The sequence below is a fragment of the Aotus nancymaae genome, unplaced genomic scaffold (assembly GCF_030222135.1).
Source record: "Aotus nancymaae isolate 86718 unplaced genomic scaffold, 86718_ANA_hifiasm-v0.15.2.pri h1tg000069l, whole genome shotgun sequence".
Lineage (NCBI taxonomy): Eukaryota > Metazoa > Chordata > Mammalia > Primates > Aotidae > Aotus > Aotus nancymaae.
In genome coordinates, this window is record NW_026988484.1 from 1,619,591 (window position 1) to 1,640,930 (window position 21,340).

The following is a 21,340-nucleotide window of genomic DNA, read 5'->3' on the forward strand; positions in this document are numbered from 1 at the left end:
CTAGCAGCTCAGGGTGGAGCCCTTTAAGTACAAGGCTAGGGGCCTGGCACTGTGGCTCATACCTGTAGTCTCAGCACTTTGGGAGGCTGAGGCAGGTGGATCACCTGAGGTCACAAGTTTGAGACCAGCCTGGCCAACATGGTGAAACCTTGCCTCTACTAAAAATACAAAAAATTAGCTGGGCATGGTGGTGCATGCCTGTAATCCAAGCTACTCAGGAGGCTGAGGCAGGAGAATTGCTTGGACCCAGAAGGTAGAGGTTGTAGTGAGCTGAGATCATGCCATTGCACTCCAGCCTGGGCAACAAGAGCAAAACTCTGCCTAAAATAAAATAAAATAAAATAAAATAAAATAAAAGAATAGGGTAGGGTAGTTTCTGGGGCCTAATAAACAGGCACAGCTTGAAGGCAAAAACAATTTTTGTGAGGGATTTATCCATCTCTAATTCTTGGGATTCCATGAAGGAAACAGAGATTTCTCCCAAAATCGACTCTGTGGCACCTTGTCTGTTTTTCCAAGGAGTCCCAGGCCATCAGAAGTCATCCTAGAGCCTTTCATGCATGCACAAAGATTGGCAAGACAGAGTGGAGAAAAGTAGTTCAGTTGACTGAGATAAAAACCTTTTCCAGAAAAACAAGATCTAAGAAGAGAAAAACAAAAAGGTATTTGAAGTACACCTATAGCTTGGATATCCACGTTTAATTAAGCTGAATGCTCTTTCAGAAAATTATTTTTCACTAATTAAAACTTTATAGAGAATATAAACAGTGAGCCTTATCATTTTTTTTGCTGGTTTGCATCACTCTCTGTTCACAATCATGTTCCGGTTCTCCAGTTTCCTTTTGGAGAAAGTGGCTGAGTTCAGTCAAGAACAGGTTTTTAACTGGACTGTAGATCCCTCCAACAGCAAAGCCTGATATTTGAGGAGGTGATTGTCTGTTAGCCAGAGACTTCCCTTAAAGGATAGCAGTCGTACTATATTATGTGGGTTGTAAACAGTTATTTCCCATGATTAACTTGGTGGCCTCTGGCACGAGCAAAGCCACCACTGCAACTGCTCAGAGGCAGGCTGGCCATCCTTTAACAACCAAGTCAAGTTCCTTGCTTAGGTAACCCACTGACTGTTGAGCTGGACCTTGAACCTTTGTTAAAATTCCCTGGGCTATTTCCTTTCCTTCTGATACATAGAGATTAGATGCCTTCCCTATGAGAAGACTGAGGGCTGGTGTTTTAAGTAAGGCTTGTTTTAGCTGGTTAAAGGCTTTTGAGTTTTAGGTTCCCAAGTTAGGGAGTGTTAGCTGTTTCAGCTTCTTTTATGAGGTAGTATAAAGGCTGAGGTATTCCACCCTATCCAGGTACCCATAGTCTGCAAAATTCAGTAATGCTTAAGAATCTCCTTAACTGTTCAAGGAAATGCACTTAATCTTTTTCTTACCTGGTACTCTAGTGCCTTCTGATAAGAATAGACCTAGGTATTTTACTGAAGTCTGACAGAGCTGAGCTTTAGATTTTGAGATCCTACATGCCCTTTTAGCTAAGAAATTGAGGAGAGTCTCAGTGCCTTCCTGTTACTTCCTTGGTTGGGGCACAGAGGAGAGTGTCATTTATGTACTTCAAAGTTTAAACTTGAGGGTTTTGCATAATGGCTGCAGGATTTCCATCTGGTTTTTGATTAAACATGGACAGTTTAGAGTAATTAAGAGGTTTGGTTTTGAGTTTTTGCTAGCCTTTTAATATGCACAATCAGAAAGTGTTTTTCACTTATCTATGGGATGATTACACTCCAGTTAGGGTTTTCAAGGGGCACTGTTTCTCTTCCTAATGGGTATGGGAATCCTGTCTCTTTTTTGCCCTCTTTCCCCTTTGACTGGGTTTTTCTTTTGACTGGCTATAGGATACATGCTTTTGTCTCTGAATCTCTGCTGACTTAGGTTTGCCTGTTTCTCAGCAGCAGTTAGGATTTGGCTTAGGAGTAACATAACATCTCTTCATGCAAGATCAAACACTTGAGTTAGATTTTAGAACACCTCTGTGTATTATCAGGATCATCAGAAAACTTGCCTAAGACCCCTTTATTTGTCTAAGGTCCTGCAATAAGATAGGAACTTGAACTCTAGTAACACCATGTACATTGGGCATTTCCTGCAGAGGCAACAGTGAAGTAAGGGTTTCTTGTGTGGCACAGCTGGAGGAGCTGATAAGGCTATTGGGGGCCTCGTGGGGATGTAGGGCATCCATAATTTCCATTTGAGGGTTCCCCCGGGGTCTTTTCTGACTTTGGGATATTATCCACCATGGGCTCGTCTGATATGACTGTTAAGAAGGCAGGGTCAATTTTGCAGTGCTTAGAAAAAGCTGGGCTATTTCACAAGGCAAAGAAGGCTTTCACATAGGGAACCTTGGAACATTTGCCCTCCCATGTGCAGAAGAGATATAGTTGTTGGCTATTACTGAAATTAACACTTCCCTCAGCAGTCCAGGCCTGAAGCTGGTAAGATGGCTATGTACATAAGAATGTGCGCCATTTTTTTCTTCAGTCTCAGGGTTAAATGTGTCTCAGTGTCTCAGGATGCACTCAAGGAGTGCAGACTGAAGATGGTTTGTTACCCATTTTAAAAAAAGAGTAGAAGAAAACGCATCCCTTAGTCTTTATCCTCTTTTTTGGGTGACCCAGGGTGGAGAGAAAGCTCAAAAGTGCATTTCACTTCTTTTTCCTCTCATACTCTGGGTCCTGGCCACCATCATAGGCACCACCCACGGATGCAGGCATGACTTTCACTTGTGGATCTGGGAGAGCTAGTCAGGAGGAATAGTCACGCTTACCTGTATGAGGACCTAACTCTCCACCCTGCTGCTTTCCCAGTCCCACGTGGCCCATGGGCTCCCAGGATACCCTAGCGTTCTGGGAGACATTGTATTTGGGTGAGGCCCTTTAATGGAGGGAGTGTTTTAATAATATATCTGGCTACCCTTGCTATGGCCCTAGCAAAACACCGAATTCCCAAAGAATGGGACTGATTGACTGCCAAACATGAAATCCCCTTTTTGTTTAAATGTCAATGTAGTTCAGTGCAGAGCAGGTGACTCAAAAGAACATAAGGATTGAATGGCTGTTCTCACAACTGTTAAAGGTGCAGCTTTGCTGTTAACAAATGGGGCTTGAATTTTGGTCCCTAATAAAGGCACATAGAAGGGAGAGGAATTGGGAACTAAAGGTGTTGAACAAGGGGCAGACAGGGCTTCTTCTGGAGAAAAAAATCAATCCTATTTCACTTGGTGGTGCTGTAGGATCTGAAATGTTAGGTAAAAACTTGGACTCCAAATTCTTTCCAGGAAGAATTTAGAAAGAGAGGTTTGGGGCTTAATAGGTTGTCCCCAGTGTATGCCTTCCAGAAGAAGAAAGTTAACTTGGAACTGTCTAGATTCATTGGGCAGTCCTGAACTTTTACATGGAGGAAAAAACTCAAATGGAGAAGGAGAAGGGTATTCACTTGGGGTAAAATATCCCCCTATACAGTGCCATGAATGTCTATCATTAGAGACAAAAAGCTCTCACTAGGTGACAGTTTAGATAGAAATCGTGAAGTCCCCCTGTCTCAAGGAAATCACAGAAGCAGCAATTCTTTAAGTTACATACCTGATAACTAAGGTCCTTGCTGACTCTACCAACAAGATTACATCCCCAGGCTGTAATAACACCCACAACACTGCATACAAAGAAGGGATAGGAGACATGATAGCCATGAAAAGAAATGAAGAAAATGCAATAGGAAAGTCTGGAAGTCCTGGTGCCAACACCCGATGGGTCGTCATGGTTTGGGTTTAGTCCAGGGGCCTTCAGATAACACCAAGGTGTAGCCTCAGCCAGAAACCTTCAGTTGCCCTAGGACCTCCTTTTAGCCCCATGTGATGGACAAGAAGCTTCAAAAATGAAAGTAAAGACTTAAGGGTCCACTTCTACTCACCCTTCTGATGAATCAATCCCACATGAGTTCCACTAATGAAACAGGTCAGGTTCGGTGGTCCTGTTGTCCAAGTTGTTATCTGAGCTCGTTGTCTCACAACCAAGAAAATTAAGGAGCATGGACACAAATGGTGAGGTTGGAGTAAAAGTTTAATAAGCAAAAGAAGAGAGCTCTCTGCAGTGGAGAGGGGATCCTGAGTTGGTTGTTGTTTTCACAGTTGAATCCAAAAACTTTTAGGAGAAACACTTCTCATCTCTGTAGCTGTTTGAGTAACGTATCTGAAAAGCTGTCTGTACAACTCCCCTTATCTTATGCAGCTGTGGGATGTCTCTAAGTAAGCACAAAACACAGCTTCTCTTGTTTGTATAACTGTGGGTTTGTTTTACATAAGTCCCCCTCCACACCCTGTGCAAGCTCCCAGGGAGCCCACTAGCAGTGCACATGTCTGAAAAGGGGAGGAAAATTTTTCCTGGGAGGCTGCTAATCACAAAAAGAACAAAGGACCTCTATGCTGGACCTTGCATCTTTATTTAGCAGCTGCAGTCTGAGTTTTCTCCCCAGGTTGCTCTATTTCTAACTGTAGCTGTGATTTTTCAGGCAGGCTGCTTCTCTCAGGAGTAGCCTTCATTGTCTACCTGATTTTTCCTTTTCTCCTCCCTCATTATTATCCAAATATCTTTATATTTATTCTGCCGTTTCTATTTGAAAACAAAATCACCTGAAAGAACTTTGCATTTTTGTTGTAAGTTCCTCAACATACTATTTTATGTTTTATCACTATGATGAATGCTATCTTTTATACCTCTTTCTTAATAGTTGCTGCTTCTAATATAGTGCATTGGTCAAGGGGGTTCTCACTGAGCATGTAAACATTAAAGGATATCTGGCTACAAGAAATAGGCTTTGTCACCAACTGTGGTTTGGTGCCTGGGGCTCATCTAACCCAGCTTCAATTCAACTCAAAAACCACACTATGCCCTAGCCTCATCCCATTGTCAGTTTAGCACTGAACAGGACGATACCTTGACAGAAGATTGTGATATCAAAGAAACCATCTTTAGTTAACTGAAAGGAACAAGTGCTACAAGGAAAGAAAACTATTTTTGCTTTATAAACTAGTTGAGAAATACTTTTCAGAATAGACTAAAATAGGTATAAATTGTCAGAATTTTTAAGTACCTTATGCTGCTGTTGTAGCCATAATGCAGCTAAATACAACACACTTCAATTTAATAAAAGTGATTCTGAGATTAACTTAATTCCCATTATAGAGCCTGGGTTATTCTTGGAAAATTAGGTGCTATGTCCTTTTTTTTTTTTTTTTTTTGTAGCAGGGTCTCACCCTGTCACCCAGATGGAGTGCAGCAGCGTGAACATGGGTGACTACAGCGTCGAACTCCTGGGCTCAAATGATCCTCAGACCTCAGCCAGCTGAGTGGCTGGGACCGCAGCCACACACCACCATGTTTGTCTAAATTTTACATTTTTTGTAGAGATAGGATCTCACTTTTGCTTTGTTGTCAAGGCTGGTCTCAACTTTGTTGGCTCAAGCAGTCCTCCTGTCTCAGCTTCCCAAAGTGCTGGGATGACAGATGAGCCACTGCTCCTGGCCTATGTCTTTGACCCTAAGAAAAGAATAGCAAAAAGAAGATCCCCAAATAATTTTCTTAAATCTCATATATGATGATTTATAATTCTCTATAATTTACAAAGTGGCAAAAACCATACCTGCTATAGTCTATGCTTTTCAGAGTTAAGTTCATCTATTTGCTGCTGTAGAACCTACTAGCAGGCAAGGTCAGGGAAAGCACCAAGAGCGGAACATATCAAGAAGGAGTGGTTGGATCAAAGGTTGTAGTGCTCATGGTTACACTGAGAAGGATCTAACTGCTTGGAAGATGGGCAGGTCCAAGTCTGGAAAGAAATTGCTCCCTTTTGTGGTTTTATTTCCTTAAGATGTGATGTAGTCTTACTAAGATGCATTCTCATACAGAATTACTTCTTGGTAAATATCTATGTAGGAACTGCATTGGAAAATGACGCAAGCATTAGCACGTGCAAACACTTCTTGATGTAAGTTTTCTAATTACAAGGATTTATATTTATTTCCTTAAGATGTGATGTAGTCCTACTAAGATGCATTCTCATACAGAATTACTTCTTGGTAAATATCTATGTAGGAACTGCATTGGAAAATGACAGAAGCATTAGCACGTGCAAACACTTCTTGATGTAAGTTTTCTAATTACAAGGATTTATATTTATTTCCTTAAGATGTGATGTAGTCTTACTAAGATGCATTCTCATACAGAATTACTTCTTGGTAAATATCTATGTAGGAACTGCATTGGAAAATGACAGAAGCATTAGCACGTGCAAACACTTCTTGATGTAAGTTTTCTAATTACAAGGATTTATATTTATTTCCTTAAGATGTGATGTAGTCTTACTAAGATGCATTCTCATACAGAATTACTTCTTGGTAAATATCTATGTAGGAACTGCATTGGAAAATGACAGAAGCATTAGCATGTGCAAACACTTCTTGATGTAAGTTTTCTAATTACAAGGATTTATATTTATTTTATGTGAATAATACCAACCCATTTCCTGGTTATAAATATTGGGAGAAATGAATCAATGGAATGAAAAGCCTCTGACAGAATAGAATATAAACATGGACATAAGAAAATTTTATAGAATACATTTTTATAAAGATGGAATTGTTCTGGGTCCCCAAAGTCTGGTCCCTGTGCCAGCAGTATCAGTGTTACCTGGGAACTTGTGACAAATGTTCATTTCCTGCCCCACCTCAGACTCAGTCAAAACCACTGGAACTCGTTTCCCAGGTATCCATGTCAGTGTCACAAAGTGAAATACAAATCCAGGGATTATATGGATAAAATACAAAACACTTTCATAAAATATGTAATCTCCCAGCACTTTAAGAGGCCTAGGTGAGTGAATTGCTTGAAGTCAGAAGTCCAAAACCAGCCTGAGCAGTATACTGAGACCCCACGTCTACCAAAAAAAATTTTTTTAATTAGCTAGCCGCAGTGGCATGCTGTAATCTCAGCAACTCAGGAGGGTGAGGTGGGAGGACAGAGTGAGCCCAGGACTTCAAGACGGCCAGGGAGCTATGACTGTGCCACTGCACTGCAGCCTGAGTAACAGAGTAAGACCCTATCTCTAAAATGAAAATAATAAAAAGTGTTAAAAAATTAAAATTAAATTCAACCACATTAAAATGAGGAGCCACTGTTTCTCAGGAAATAGCATCAAAACTGAAGTGGAAGCCACATAGTAAGGAAGATGATATCAAGGTTTAAAAGTAACTCACAAATGAATGAGGAAAATAAACCAACTCAAATATGTACAAAGGAAAATCACATTTAATTGTATAAGTAACCAAGAAAAATGTAAACTAAAGCAAAAATTATATTGACAAAACTCAGTAAGCCTGATATTGCCAAGTTTCCCAAAATTACAGAAATTAGTAAATGTGGCCTGGTACAATGGCTCACATCTGTAATCCTAGCACTTTGGGAGGCTGAAGTAGGAGGATTGCTAAGCCCAGGAGTATGAGACCAGCCTGGACAACATAGCAAGACCCTGTCTCTATTCACACAATTAAAAAAAAAATTTGTAAATCTTGTAAAATATCATTGGGTGTCTAAATTGGTCACATTCATTTTGGGGAATATCCTGGCATCACAGTTTATTTAATAATGTACCTGCATATGCAAAATGAATTTCAAGAGAAACTTGTGAATATATACATCAGAAAACATGGCAGGTATGCATATAGAAGTAATATTTATAAACGCCAATAACGTAAAAAATTCCTCAACAAGAGGATGCATACATAAATTTTATTCCCACTTGCTACACTAAGGAGGAAATGATTCACGGCCTCTGTGTGGCCACAGCAGTCTGGAAAGGAACTGGGGGTGTGAGTGGGGAACGCAGGGAAAAGGAGCCTATTACAGGAGAAAATTGGGTGATTCCTGGAAACTGGCATTTTATGAACTGCTAAAAAATTTTAAAGTTGGAAAGCCCACACAAGGAATTGTTCCAATAAGGACAATTCACAGATGTCAACTATCCTCTGCTCTCTCCTGTACCACCAAAGACGACAGAGATGGGCACCTCACGACGAAGGAGCATCTTCTGAATTGAGTTTTATAAGAGATTCACTGTATTGATGTATTTTTTTACTTAGAAAGGAAAGTGATCCCATGAAGTTTAAATGAATGGCCAGGAAAAGTGGCTGAAACAGGCATGAAATGTGGTCAGTGTCAGGAGACATTAGCGACGGCCATTGTTACTACTGGTTTCAATTCAAAAGGATCCACTATTTATTTACCTTAAATAGTGATACAATTTGGATACTTGTTCCCCCCCCAAATCTCATGTTGAATTGTAATCTCCGTTGCTGGAGGTGGGGCCTGCTGAGAGGTGTGCAGGTCATGGAGGCAGATCCGTCATGGCTTGGTGCTGTCTTCACCATAGTGAGTTTTCACAAGATTTGGTCTTTTAAAAATGTGTGGCATCTCCTTCCACTCTCTCTCTTTCGTTCCTGTTCCTGCCATGTAATATGTTTGCATGTGCTGCGCCTTCTGCCACGATTAGAAGTTTCCTGAGGGCTCCCCAGAAGCAGCTGGTGGTGCCATGCTTCCTGCACAGCCTACAGAACCATGAGCCAATTCAACCTCATAAATTAACCAGTCTCAGGTATTTCTTTACAGCAATGCAAGAATGGCCTAATATAAATAGATTTGAAAAAAGCACCTTGCAATGCTCTGGTAAATGGGAAAACCAGTTTGATTTGACATAAACGAAAATTTACCCTCAAAACAACAAAATGAAAAGGAAATGTTATCAAGTCCCAGTGATCTCATGGCACCTGCCAAGGGCTGTGTGTCTGAAAATGCTCCCTCCTTTAAAAGGGAAATTAGCCACAGTCAGGGGGCATCAACTACCAAGCACACAACTAGACTTCCTCTTGAAAACATTTTTAAGGGAAAGAGAAGGCAAAAAATATCAACTTTCTCTCCATGCCATTTGAGAATGTGTTGTACACCATCTGAGCTCATTCCTGTATCCACAGAGAAGCAAAAGCCAGGCAGCAGAGACAAGAGACGATCACACACACACGGCAGGGGGTTAGGGGTGTGCAGTTTGGAACCAGGTTGCTTCAGTTAGGGAGACACCTGAGGGCTACCTGACTCTGTCTCTTCTCTGAAAACAGCCTATCACCCACAGCCCTGGGCTGTGGCACTTTACCCAACTAGGCTGGGCAAATGAGCTCCTTTCCTGTGGATTCTGAAAGACCTGAGATGGAGGATAGAGCATGCTGGGCACTGGTGTGAGAGTTCATGTTTTGAAGGACTATGGTTCTTGTCCAATGGCCAAGCTAAAACTTGTGAGGCCGGAACATTGCAGGGGCTGTGGGTAGGAGGAAGGCTTGCCAGGCCTTGCTCACCAGGCAGGCATGAGCAAGAGCAGGTCTCACTCAGCAGGACCAGATGCCCATGGTTGCCCAGTATTACATCCTTGTATAGGGGCCTCTGGGCCAGTCCCAAATGTGTTCATTTCTTCCAGGAGAAGGTCATGGTCCTATCCTTTAAGGTCACCAATGCCCAGGAAGTCAGAGGGAGCAAGTCCACCTTGGACTGTTGGATGAGATTAGAACCTATTGTGACACCACTAGGACAGGTGCAGAGACCCAGGTCCAAAATACTGAGGGTGGAGTTCTATGCAGGGCTCAGGGAGAAGCTAATGTGGTCTCGACACAATGCAGTTGTGACAGTGAAAAGATTCCCTTCCACATGGGAAAGCCTTCCCAAGTCCTGGTTTCTGCTCCTGGGGCTCCATCGGATCAATTCACCCTACATCCTCACACGCTCACGAGCAATCATCCTACGTGTGAGCCTCTAGATTATGCCAAAAGCAGCACCCAACTCCCTGTTGTGACCCTCATCAGTGCATCATCAAGCTGCAGGATGGTGAGCTTGTTCTCTTCCAGCCAGGCTGTGCTTCCATCGTCACACACAGTGTGACTGTGCAATTGTGTATGTGTGTATTGGAAATTAATAAGTATCGAACACGAACGTGCAAAGCCTAGGTATTCAGAGCTTGCTGCAGCAACAGCAATATAATGTGTGCCAGCGACCCAAACACCAGGCACTGGGCATCTCCATCACTATCACATCTGTCTCACAAATCTCTTGTGCTGTATTGTGTGGCCACATCTGCTGTATCAGAACCTCCATCCTGTCACACAGGTCCTTGGTGTGCTTTGCATATGCCAGTTATGTGTCTCATGTCTGTCAGCATTTCCTGTTGTGAACATGCTATACCCATGTGTGAATCCAGGCTGTGTTGAGGGATGTCAGTTTCACACACCACCACCGAGCATTCCTAAGTATTGTCCCAAGGTTGTACTACAGAAAAACTATCACACACAGAAACACTTTCACTGTATTTGGGACACCTGGATCATACAATACCTGAAATGTCTTATTATTATTCAAGATCAGCCTGGGCAACATAGTGAGACCCCATCTCTACAAAAAATTGTTAAAAATTAGCTGGAGGCCAAGTGTGGTGGCTCACACTTGTAATCCCAGCACTTCGGGAGGCTAAGGTGGGTGGATTGCTTGAACTCAGGAATTTGAGACCATCCTTGGCAACATGCAAAACCCTGTCTCTACAAAAAAAATAGAAAAAATTAGCTGGGCATAGTGGCATGCACCTGTGGTTCCAGCTACTTGGGAGGCTGAGGTGGGAGGATCGCTTGAGCCTGGGAAGCAGAGGGTGCAGTGAGCTGAGATCACACCACTGCACTCCAGCCTGGGTGACAGAGAGACCCTGTCTCAAAAAACAAAAAAAAATTAAATAGGCCAGATGCAGTGGCTCACACCTGTAATCCCAGCACTTTGGGAGGCCGAGGCGGGCGGATCACCTGAGGTCAGGAGTTCGAGACAAGCCTGGCTAACGTGGCAAAAACTAGTCTTTCCTAAAAATACAAAAAATTAGCTGGGCATGGTGGTGCATGCCTGTAATCCCAGCTACTCGGGAGACTGAGGCAGGAGAATCATTTGAACCTGGGAGGTGGAGGTTGTGGTGAGCCAAGATAATGCCACTGCACTCCAGCCTGGGCGACAGAGTGAGACTCTGTCAAAAAGAAAAAAAAAAAAAAAAAAAAAAAAGGAAAGAAAAAGAAAAGGAAGGAAGGAAGGAAGGAAGGAGGGAGGGAGGGAGGGAGGGAGGGAGGGAAGGAAGGAGGGAAGGGAGGAAGGAAGGAAGGAAGGAAGGAAGGAAGGAAGGAGAGAGAAGAAAGAAAGAAAGAAAGCAATGTTAAGTTATTTAAGATACCTGGAGGATATTGATGGGCATGTTATCCTAGAGGGTTGCCTAACTCAGTCCCTTCTTTGAGAACAGTCCACCATCCATAGTCCTGTTAACCAGTCTCTGGGGACACCTGACCCAACTAGGCTGGATCAATGAAGTTTTCTCCCCTGAATTCTGGAATAAAGACCTCAGACAGAGGGCAGTGTGTGCTGGGCACTAGGGTGACGGTTTGTGTTTAAAGGACCGTTTCTAGGGCCAGGCGCAGTGGCTCACTTCTGTAATCCCAGCACTTTGGGAGGCCAAGGTGGGCGGATCACGAGGTCAGGAGTTCAAGAGAAGCATGGCCAACATGGTGAAACTGCGTCTCTAATAAAAACAAAAAATAAATTTAAAAATTAGCCAGGCATGGTGCTGGGCCCCTGTAGTCCCAGCTACTCAGGAGCCAGAGACAAGAAAATCACTTCAACCTGGAGGCAGAGGTTGCAGTGAGCCCAGATCACACCACTGCACTCCAGCCTGCTGTCTCAAAAATAAATAAAGGGCCAGGTGCGGTGGCTCACGCCTGTAATCCCAGCACTTTGGGAGGCCAAGGCAGGTGGATCACGAGGTCAAGAGATCGAGACCATCCTGGTCAACATGGTGAAACCTCGTCTCTACTAAAAATACAAAAAATTAGCTGGGCATGGTGGCATGTGCCTGTAATCCCAGCTACTCGGGAAGCTGAGGCAGGAGAATTGCCTGAACCCGGGAGGCGGAGGTTGCGGTGAGCCGAGATCGCACCGTTGCACTCCAGCCTGGGTAACAAGAGCGAAACTCCGTCTCAAAAAATAATAATAATAATAATAAATAAATAAAGGGCCATTTCTACCTTGTTGATCCCCAATGCAGACGCAGGGAGACCAGGCAAAAGGATGTGAGACCAAAACACAGAATACAGCAGGACCTGTGGGTAGAAGGAGAAAGGTTTAAGATGCCTTTCTCACCAGGCAGGTATGGCAAGAGAATGAAATCGGAGGACTAGAGTCACCCACATGGGACAGAAATAAAGCTTTACCCAGCAAGACCAAGAGCCCACAGTTCTCCAGCCTCATATCTTGGCGCAGTGTCCTCTGGGCCAGGTCCAAATATCCACATTTCTATCAAGGGAAGGTCAGGACCTTGATCTTGAAAGGCACCAATGCCTGGCAAGTCAGAGGCAGCAAGTTGACCTTAGGCTGTTGGATATTAGAACCTATTAATTGGTCACTGGAAAAGGTGCAGAGAGCTAGGACATCTGAGAGTTGAGCTCCATATAGGGCACAAGGGGGAGGGACTCTGCCTCTGAAAATAGGGTAACTGTGGCAGTGAAAATAGGGTAACTGTGGCAGAGGGTAAAGCCTCTGATGGGGGATGTCATTTTCAAGGTAAGGTTTCTGCTCCTCAGGCTCCTTCTGATTCTCTACTTCCCTGTGTCCTCCTGCACTCACATCGTACCATCCCATGTAAGCCTCCAGATTGCTTGCCTGGCTCCATGCTATGACGATCATGCCTGCAGAATGGAGTTGTTCCCTCCAAGCCAGGCTATGCCCACACGTCACACTTTGTACATGGAGATTGTGTGTGTTGTGAGAATAAAGACACAGTTACTAGATGTGTAGATGCACTTTTACCACAGGCACATTTGCTACTAGCTCCTCCACTTTCTATTAATCATGCCCAAAATTGCTGTACCAATTATGTCCCATGCTTAGCTCCCGTCAGCTTGAGTATCGCCATCTATGGAATCATGGGCATCAGAGCACATGACTCCTCTGCAGAAGCTGGGAACCTGTGGGAACAATGCAACAAACCCGTCTTATTCCCCAAAGCACAGGAGTCTGTCATACCAGCCGACTTGTCCTCAGGATGACCTCTAGTCCAGAGAAAGTGTAGGGATCCAGGCCACAAATTAGGACAATCAAATCCTTGCATTGTTTCCTAGGAGGCCTTGGGCAGCAAGGCAAATTGGACTAAAACCAGAATGAGAATTACTCTCTGTCATTACTTTCCCTGCACAGGCCAACAATGCCAGGGACCCCAAAAAAGCTGTCCATTCCTTTAGGTAAGAGCCCAAGTGTGTTTTCCAGCCACCTCACACAGCAAACCAAACCCTAAGACTACACATAGATTTTAAAATAAGGCCTTTATTACCACACAAACTAGAGCAATGTGAGGTAGCCAGTTGCCAGGTGGTGACTTGTAGGGTGGAAAAACTACCACATGTCGTGTGAGAACAAGAATTTCCATGAAGGGAAGCCTTCCACATCAGTTTCCAGCAGAACCCAGGCTGGGCCCTTCTGGCCAAAGCTGGTCAGATATATGCTGCAATCAGTCAAAAAAGGGAATGAATTCCCCTTAAAGGCTCAGACTGCTCAAGGAATTTCCTCCAAGGAATGGGAGAACATAGGTTATCTGCCTTGCCTTAGTATGCAAAGGTGACTAATGATTTAATTCCAGCAAAGGCTTCCAGCAGTTAAGAATGTACAAAGGAGCTCCTGTAAGACACACATGCCAGGAACTCATGGGAGTCTCCCCCATCTGGAGGTCTAGAAGTATGAGGTTTAGGCAGATGGCTCCTTCACAAAGGCTCTCTATAGCCATAACACTGAAGACAGAGATGGCACATTCCCTGCAGGTTTAAGGCTTTTCTCAGGTGTGGGTTACACAATGTTAGATCTTGGGCTAAAGAGTTTTCCACATTTGCTGCTTTCACGAGGCCTCTCCACAGTGTGAGATTTTCGGTGGAGAATGAGGCCAGAGTGTTGTGTAAAGGACTTCCCACATTTGCCACACTCATATGGCCTTTCTCCAGTGTGAACCACCTGGTGTTGAATGAGGCTAGACTTTTGGATAAAGGATTTTCCACACTGTCCACAGTCGTAAGGCCTTAATCCAGTGTGAATTTTCTGGTGTTCAACGAGGGTATAGCTTTGTCTAAAAAATTTCCCACATTCACCGCACTCAAAAGGCCTTTCTCCAGTGTGAGTTCTCTGGTGCCGAACAAGTTTAGATCTGAACATAAAAGCTTTCCCACATTCCCCACATATGTAAGGTCTTTCTGCAGTGTGAACTTTGTGGTGTTTATTAAGGGTGGTTCTTTGGCTAAAGGATTTTCCACACTGGTCACACTCAAAGGGCCTAACTCCACTGTGAATTAACTGGTGCTGAATGAGGCCACACTTTAAGCTAAATGATTTGCCACACTGGCCGCACTCATAAGGCCTTGCTGTAGTGTGAATTCTCTGGTGTACAACAAGGCTGAAGCTTTGTCTGAATAATTTCCCACATTCGCCACACTCATATGGCTTTTCTCCTGTGTGAGTTCTCTGGTGCCGAACAAGAGTGGATTTGGACCCAAAGGCTTTTCCACATTCATCACACTCATAAGGCCTTTCTCCAGTGTGAATTCTGCAATGTTCAATAAGGTTAGAACTTTGGCTAAAAGATTTCCCACATTCACCACACTCATAAGGCCTTTCTCCAGTGTGAACTCTGTGATGTTTAATGAGGGTGGCTCTTTGGCTAAATGATTTCCCACACTGACCACACACATAAGGCCTTTCTCCAGTGTGGATCCTCCGATGGTCATTCAGATGAGAGGTTTGGCTAAAAGATTTCCCACATTCACTGCACTCATAAGGCCTTTCTCCAGGGTGGACTCTTTGGAGCTGAACAAGGGAGCACTCACAGCAGCAGGCTTTCCCACATTCGCTAGATTCATAAAACCTTTTTCCAGTGCAGACTCTAGGGTGAACAAAAGTGTGTTTGTGGCTGGAATCTTTCCTGCATTCACCCCACTTGTAATGACTTATTCCAACATGAAAGGCCTCCTCACATTTGCTGATTCTGTTTGGCTTCTCATAGTTAGTAGTGGCCTGTGGCTGCAGAAGGCCCAATGGGGCTAGGAAGTCCTTCCTAACCTCACTACTGGTGAAAGGCATTCCTGACTCATGGAACAGGCAGCGCTGCACAAATGCGGCCTCGTCCATGTCCCTTTCCAAGGGTTTCTCTGCGCTATGATGCTTCTGGTCCTGGTGAAAGACCGCACATGCCCCAGTCAAGTATGGTTTCTGCCCAGGCAAATCGGTCAGGTGCAAAATGTCGGTCAGGAATGGGATACACGTGTCACAGGCTTGAGTCTTCTGGATGGACGGACTTGCCTCTGGAGTCCTGCCCTGAGGGACTCCTTTTACAGAAACACTTTGCTCGGGTGTCTCTTCATCCTCCATCCCATGCCAACAAACTGAAAGCAGAGAAATGGTGATGAAATGCATGTTGACTATGATGGGAGTGTATTAATCGTTTAAAAAATGTTTTTCTGAAAAACTGATGTTCCAATATCTTAAAAACTTTGTTGGCCTGAGCCCAGGAGTTCAAGACAGCCTGGGCAATATGGCGAAACCCTGTCTCTACTAAAAATACAACAAATTAGCTGGGCGTGGTGGCAGGTGCCTGTAATCCCAGGTACTCAAGAGGCTGAGGCACAAGAATTGCTTTAACCCGGGAGGTGGAGGTTGCAGTGAGCTCAGATCACTGCATGCCACTGCACTCCAGCCTGGGAGACAAAGCGAAATTCTGTCTCAAAAACAAAACAAAACAGAATAAAAAACTTTGCTGGCTGGAAAGAGAATGGTGCTTCCAGAGTGAGCCAAATCTTTTTTTTTTTTTTTAAGACGGGGTTTCACCATGTTGGTCAGGCTGGTCTTGAACTCAGGTGATCTGCCCACCTTGGCCTCCAAAGTGCTTGGATTACAGGCGTGAGCCACTGCGCCCGGCCAAGCCAAATCTTAAGAGATAGCAAAGGGCTCAGGAGGGAGCATACCAAATATACAAAGTAATCAATTGAGAGCCAATACTCCCATTTTTCTCTGTGACTTGGATGCTTCAGGAGCTAATATCCCTCTGCTCTAATCATCCCAAGGTCAGGCAGCAGACAGCTAAGCCTAGTGAGCCTCTTCGCCCCAAAGCAAACTACTCAAATTACCCAATCCTAAACCGTTTGTCATGTCTTGTGTTACCTGCAAAACCCCAATTAAGGTTGTGGCTTAATATTTTCCCTTCTCTCTTGCTTCTGCCTTCTGACCACTAAGCACTTCCTCATGGGGCCCTGCATGGCACGGTGTTCACATGCTCTTGCTACTGTAGGTGATAAATTCCTATGTCATTGACATTAACTACTCTACCACCTCCATTAACTGAAATCCTGTGGGTACATTTTAAAACATGAAAGGGGAAGCACCTTCACATATACATTAAGGAATGAATTCACAGTATTACTTTGAAGCAATATGGAGGAGCTGAAAGCAGGATAAAAAAGGGGCTGTTTGGCAGAAGTGGGCCTCTAAAGATCACAAACTAGGGAGGCCTCACCAAACACAGGACATAAGGATGGGGTGCAGCACATAAGAAGAGGTGGGGTCTCCAATCTACTGTTTTGCGAAATCCTTTGGCAGGATCTTGTTGGCTGGTGACATGTGCATGCTGTGCTGAAGGCTGGTGTTATTCAGGCCCAATATAATGCAATTGGAACTGAATGGGAGATTCCAATTGCGATCATCTTGTGTTCAAGAACTATTTAATGGCATGTGCACAACTCACAACATATTGTGAGTGGGTCAGTGTTGGAAAACATGCTGGGGGGCAGTGCAGAGAAACTGGTGACACCTGGATGGCAGAAAGATGGGGGCAGCATGAGGCCAGATGTCCTAGATAAAGTAATAAGTCAGCAAAGTGTCAAAGAAGAGAAAGAAAAGGTAGAAATGAGGTGTGTCCAGTGGTATTAGCACCAAAACTCTGGATGACACAGGGCAAGTTACTGGTAAGATTAGAAAACAGGCTGGATGTCATGCCCTCACCTAGGTGCCACTGACTGAGGCCAGGCTTCCTCTGAAGCCATATTCCTATCTTCACCCTTTCCAAAACCAGGGCTTTCCTGGCACCTCTAGATGCGCCGCTACTTGGGACTTGAATGAGGCAAGTCCTAAGGGAAAGCTGGGACAGGTGAGTATCCTTGCCCAGAGCAAGTCAGCATCCTTGAGAACACAAGAAAGAAAATTAATGTCACACAGATCCTTGAAAGAGGTTCTGGCAACAGCAGCTCATGGTCCATGTAAATACTGAAGAGGAAAATTCTGCAAATTCCTAACACAGGCAGTCAAAGGAAATGTCTCCTAGGAGGCAGAACTTGAGACACAAAGTGCCATGAATATGGACACAGCCACCCAAAGAGGAAGTGAAGAAGTAAACTGACATGCATTAGGCTGACTCAAGACACCTAACACCCAGACCTATCCCTGCACACTTTGGGACAGCAAATGTCAGGGCTGACCGAGGACTGCAACAGTTTCATTCCTTACACCACAGCACATATGCCAAGACAGTGGGGAAGTCAGCAGAGCTCACAGTCCGGCAATGGAAAGGGCAGAGCTGCCTCTGGGGAAAAAGAGGATAGACGAAGACCAGGAAATGAGAGTGGGTGTGAGGGCCTTACCCAGTGAGGTTAAAAGTGCAAAGTTCTCCAGCATCACATCGCGGTACAGGAGCCTCTGAGCCTCATCAAGGAGCCCCCACTCTTCCTGGGAGAAGTAAATGGCCACGTCCTCAAAGGTCACAGAGCCCTGCCATAATGGGGATAGATCTTTCCATGATCAGATTCTCTCCTAGGACCCCAAGTTCATGCCCACCCCAGCATCCTTCCCCTGCTTACCCTCATCCCTAAGCCCCATCTCAGAGGAGCCACCAAGCCCCAATTCCTGCATTCTCCTCATGGTCCCATCATCACTGTGTCTTCCCACAGCACCAACAGGCAGGTGGACCAGGAAATGCCATTTAAACTCTGGGTCAAGCATATAGGGTTGGATTTTCTCTTGTCAGAGAGTTCTTCTGGGGTTTCCAAGATTATGCCTCTCACACACAAACTATTATGGCATCATTCTTACATCCTCAATGCCATTGCCGTGGGGTGTTCAGTTCACAATTTCTCTCCATATGCATATCACTCTTTGGAGCACACACTCTCAATCTCACTCCCATAGCTATTTCCACCCCATTGCCCCACACCATAAGCATCTCTCTGGCATCCCCACGATACCTGGAATTAAACATCCAGAAAGTGCTTTGCAAATTGAAACAGGGTCCAGTGCTACTCGGAGGTTGAATGGTCCCCAGTGCCAAAGGCAGCCTTCAGAGCCCCGTCCTGCTCTGAAGGCCTCCCTGCCTGCCTCTGTCCCTTGCTACATCCTCACTCACCCAGAAATACCTGAGGATCTGACACCCATGGCCCGGTTTCACTAGTGCTGCACTTGATGTCCTCTCTTCAGTCACAGCCTTCCTTTCCCGTTAACCCTCATTCAAAGTCTGCCCCAGAGGACCCCCACCTCAGGCCCAGTGATTTTCCCAAATGACCATTTGTGCCCTTCAACTTATCTACCTCCCTGAAATTCCTGACACCCCAAGGGTTACCACAAAACCCTGAGTAAGCACTATTCTGGTCTCAGTATCATTTTGTCTCAATTACTTCCAGGCATTGATCTCATGCCCACTCTTTTCCTAGAGCCTTGGCCACTTGCCAGATCATCCTTGCTCTCACACCCTACCATGGCTGCCTCTCTCCCACACCTGTCTTTGTGATCCACCATGACCAACCATGTACCCAAGCAGAAGACCCAGTAGTGACCCCCAACTTCTCGTTCCTGGGCTGGTAATAGGATTACCAGAGTGATCAGGATTCCACCTCCTAATTGTGACCCAAGATAAGCCCTTAGGCAAATAGTGGCCACCACCTTTTAAATGTGTCCATCCTGAATCCCTCCCCACAGTTCTAATCCTGTAGGATAAACTATCCACTTGATGTCTAAACTGTTCTTTGCATGTTGAGATGATGATTTTATTTTTATTTTTTATTATTATTTTTTTTGAGACGGAGTTTCGCTCTTACCCAGGCTGGAGTGCAATGGCGTGATCTCGGCTCACCGCAACCTCCGCCTCCTGGGTTCAGGCAATTCTCCTGCCTCAGCCTCCTGAGTAGCTGGGACTACAGGCACGCGCCATCGTGCTCAGCTAATTTTTTGTATTTTTAGTAGAGACGGGGTTTCACCATGTTGACCAGGATGGTCTCGATCTCTTGACCTCGTGATCCACCCGCCTCGGCCTCCCAAAGTGCTGAGATTACAGGCGTGAGCCACCGCGCCCGGCCTGAGATGATGATTTAAAAAAAAAAATTTTTTTAAATAAAGATGTTCCAAAACAAAACTTCTGATTATCTATCTCCAGAGATAACTGACTCTACTACCAACTTTACAATTTTGGCTTGTGGAGCTTCCCTATTTCCAGCTGTTAAACCCAAACACCTTGCCTTTGCCTCTGAATCCTACTTTTCTCTCACCTTCCACATCTCAAAATCCAGACTTTCCTACTTAAAAAACGGATCTAGAATCCAACTACTACTTCCACAGCCACAACACAAGTCCAGTCACCAGTAACACTCACCTGGACTACTGCAGGCAGGCTTCTTCACTCTTTTCCTATCTCATCGCTCACACGCAGCCTGGCCACACACAGGAAACCTAGTGAGACCTGGGTCACATCACATACCTCCTCTGCCCCCAACCTCTCACTGCTCATCACACACTCCAGAAAAAACACCCAACATCTGAGAACCGTTTACAGTCTGATTCCTGCAGCCCAGCTTTCAGTTCCCATGAGAAAGAAAAAAGCTGTAGTGCCCTAAACCAGCTCAGCCTGACCTTCAAGCACTTGCTCATCTGGTATCTAAGCCTGAAACAACTTTCCACACTCCTATTACTGGTTTCCAGCAATAGGAGCCGTTCTATACCAGCCTCCAGCCTGGATGTGTGACCCTGGGATTGATGTTTGTTCAGGGTCCCTAGAACCAAGGACCAAAAGAGTGCCAAGAGCAGAGTCCCAGAACACAATCTCAGAGACAAAAACGTGTCAGTACCAGTGAGGGCCCGAAATACTCTCCACTCACCTGTGTGAAGCCCGTAAATTTAGCTTCTGCAGTCATGGGTACCTGCGGGAAGAGGAAGGCTGTGAGAGGCAGGTTAACTATGCTGAAAGCTCCATGGGCTCATGCCTCCTTGTTTCCCTGAGCAGCCCTGGAGCCACGTGACTTGGTGATGACTAAATTATCATTGCTACGCAGCTCCGCGGTCCTCAGTGTGATTCTTACCTGCTCTGGGACCTTGCACAAGGACTGTTCTAACTCTGAGTAGCTTCAGGAAATGTTTGAAGTCTAACTCAGACCATGTGCCTCTTCTGTTCACAACCACCCATGGCTCCCAGCGTCTTGAGAAGAGCAAACCTCACTCTGCCATTCCAGCGTGAACGCTCCTGGCTCAACTGTCCCAGCAACATTCACAGAAACCGGTCCCTCCACCTGCCACGCCCTCCACAAACCACGACACCAGGCCTGTAAATGGGAGTCCAGGGTCCTGGCACCTGGGGCCGGGCTGCAGGGACGCGAGCAGGTGCCCCTCACGCGGGGCGTTCCATTTCGGGCGGGAGGGCAGGTGAGGCTCGCGGGGACGCAGCACTCACCGGAGTCAGAGCCCTCAGCACGGACGCCGCCATCGGATTATGGGCAGAGCGGTGCCGGGAGGGGCGGGCGACCCGGGGCGGGAACCCAGGAACGGCCGCCACCGGCGCCGGCGACCCACAGACTGCTGCGCAGCTGGGCGATCCTTGTTCCGTGCCGGAGGCAGCGTTCCTAACTCAGGCGTGGGCCAAAATAGGGAACAACCAAAACCAGCACCTCTGAGTGGCGCCGGAAGTCCCGCCTTACTGTATGCAACAACCACCGACACGCCCGGTCCTGAACGTTGATTGGCTCCTCCTCTTTGCAGCTTGGCGCTGGCGTTGTGGGTAATGTAGTTCTCGGAAGTCCAGATGTGGGAAGTAGAAAAGTTTTCAAAGTTTCCATTCTTGTTAAAGAATAATCATAAGTGTTAGAAATAATAGTTTGTTTTAAACACTTTCTTCAA

General features: G+C 45.3%; 1 protein-coding gene across 2 annotated transcripts; it reads right to left on the reverse strand.

Moving 5' to 3' along the window:
- Positions 1–12,301: 12,301 nt before the first annotated feature.
- ZNF416 (zinc finger protein 416) lies at positions 12,302–21,134 on the reverse strand. Of its 2 annotated transcripts, XM_012473220.2 has the most exons (4): positions 20,898–21,134; positions 20,329–20,370; positions 17,830–17,956; positions 12,302–15,582 (listed from the first exon to the last, which is right to left on the reverse strand). In XM_012473220.2, exons 1-4 carry the CDS (start codon positions 20,928–20,930, stop codon positions 14,000–14,002), a joined length of 1,785 nt encoding a protein of 594 aa, XP_012328643.2. In that variant the 5' UTR covers positions 20,931–21,134; the 3' UTR covers positions 12,302–13,999. The 2 variants fall into 2 exon arrangements, with proteins under 2 accessions (XP_012328643.2, XP_064223459.1); XM_064367389.1 differs by lacking the exon at positions 17,830–17,956 and having other exon boundaries at positions 12,303–15,582.
- Between the last annotated feature and the right edge of the window lie 206 nt (positions 21,135–21,340).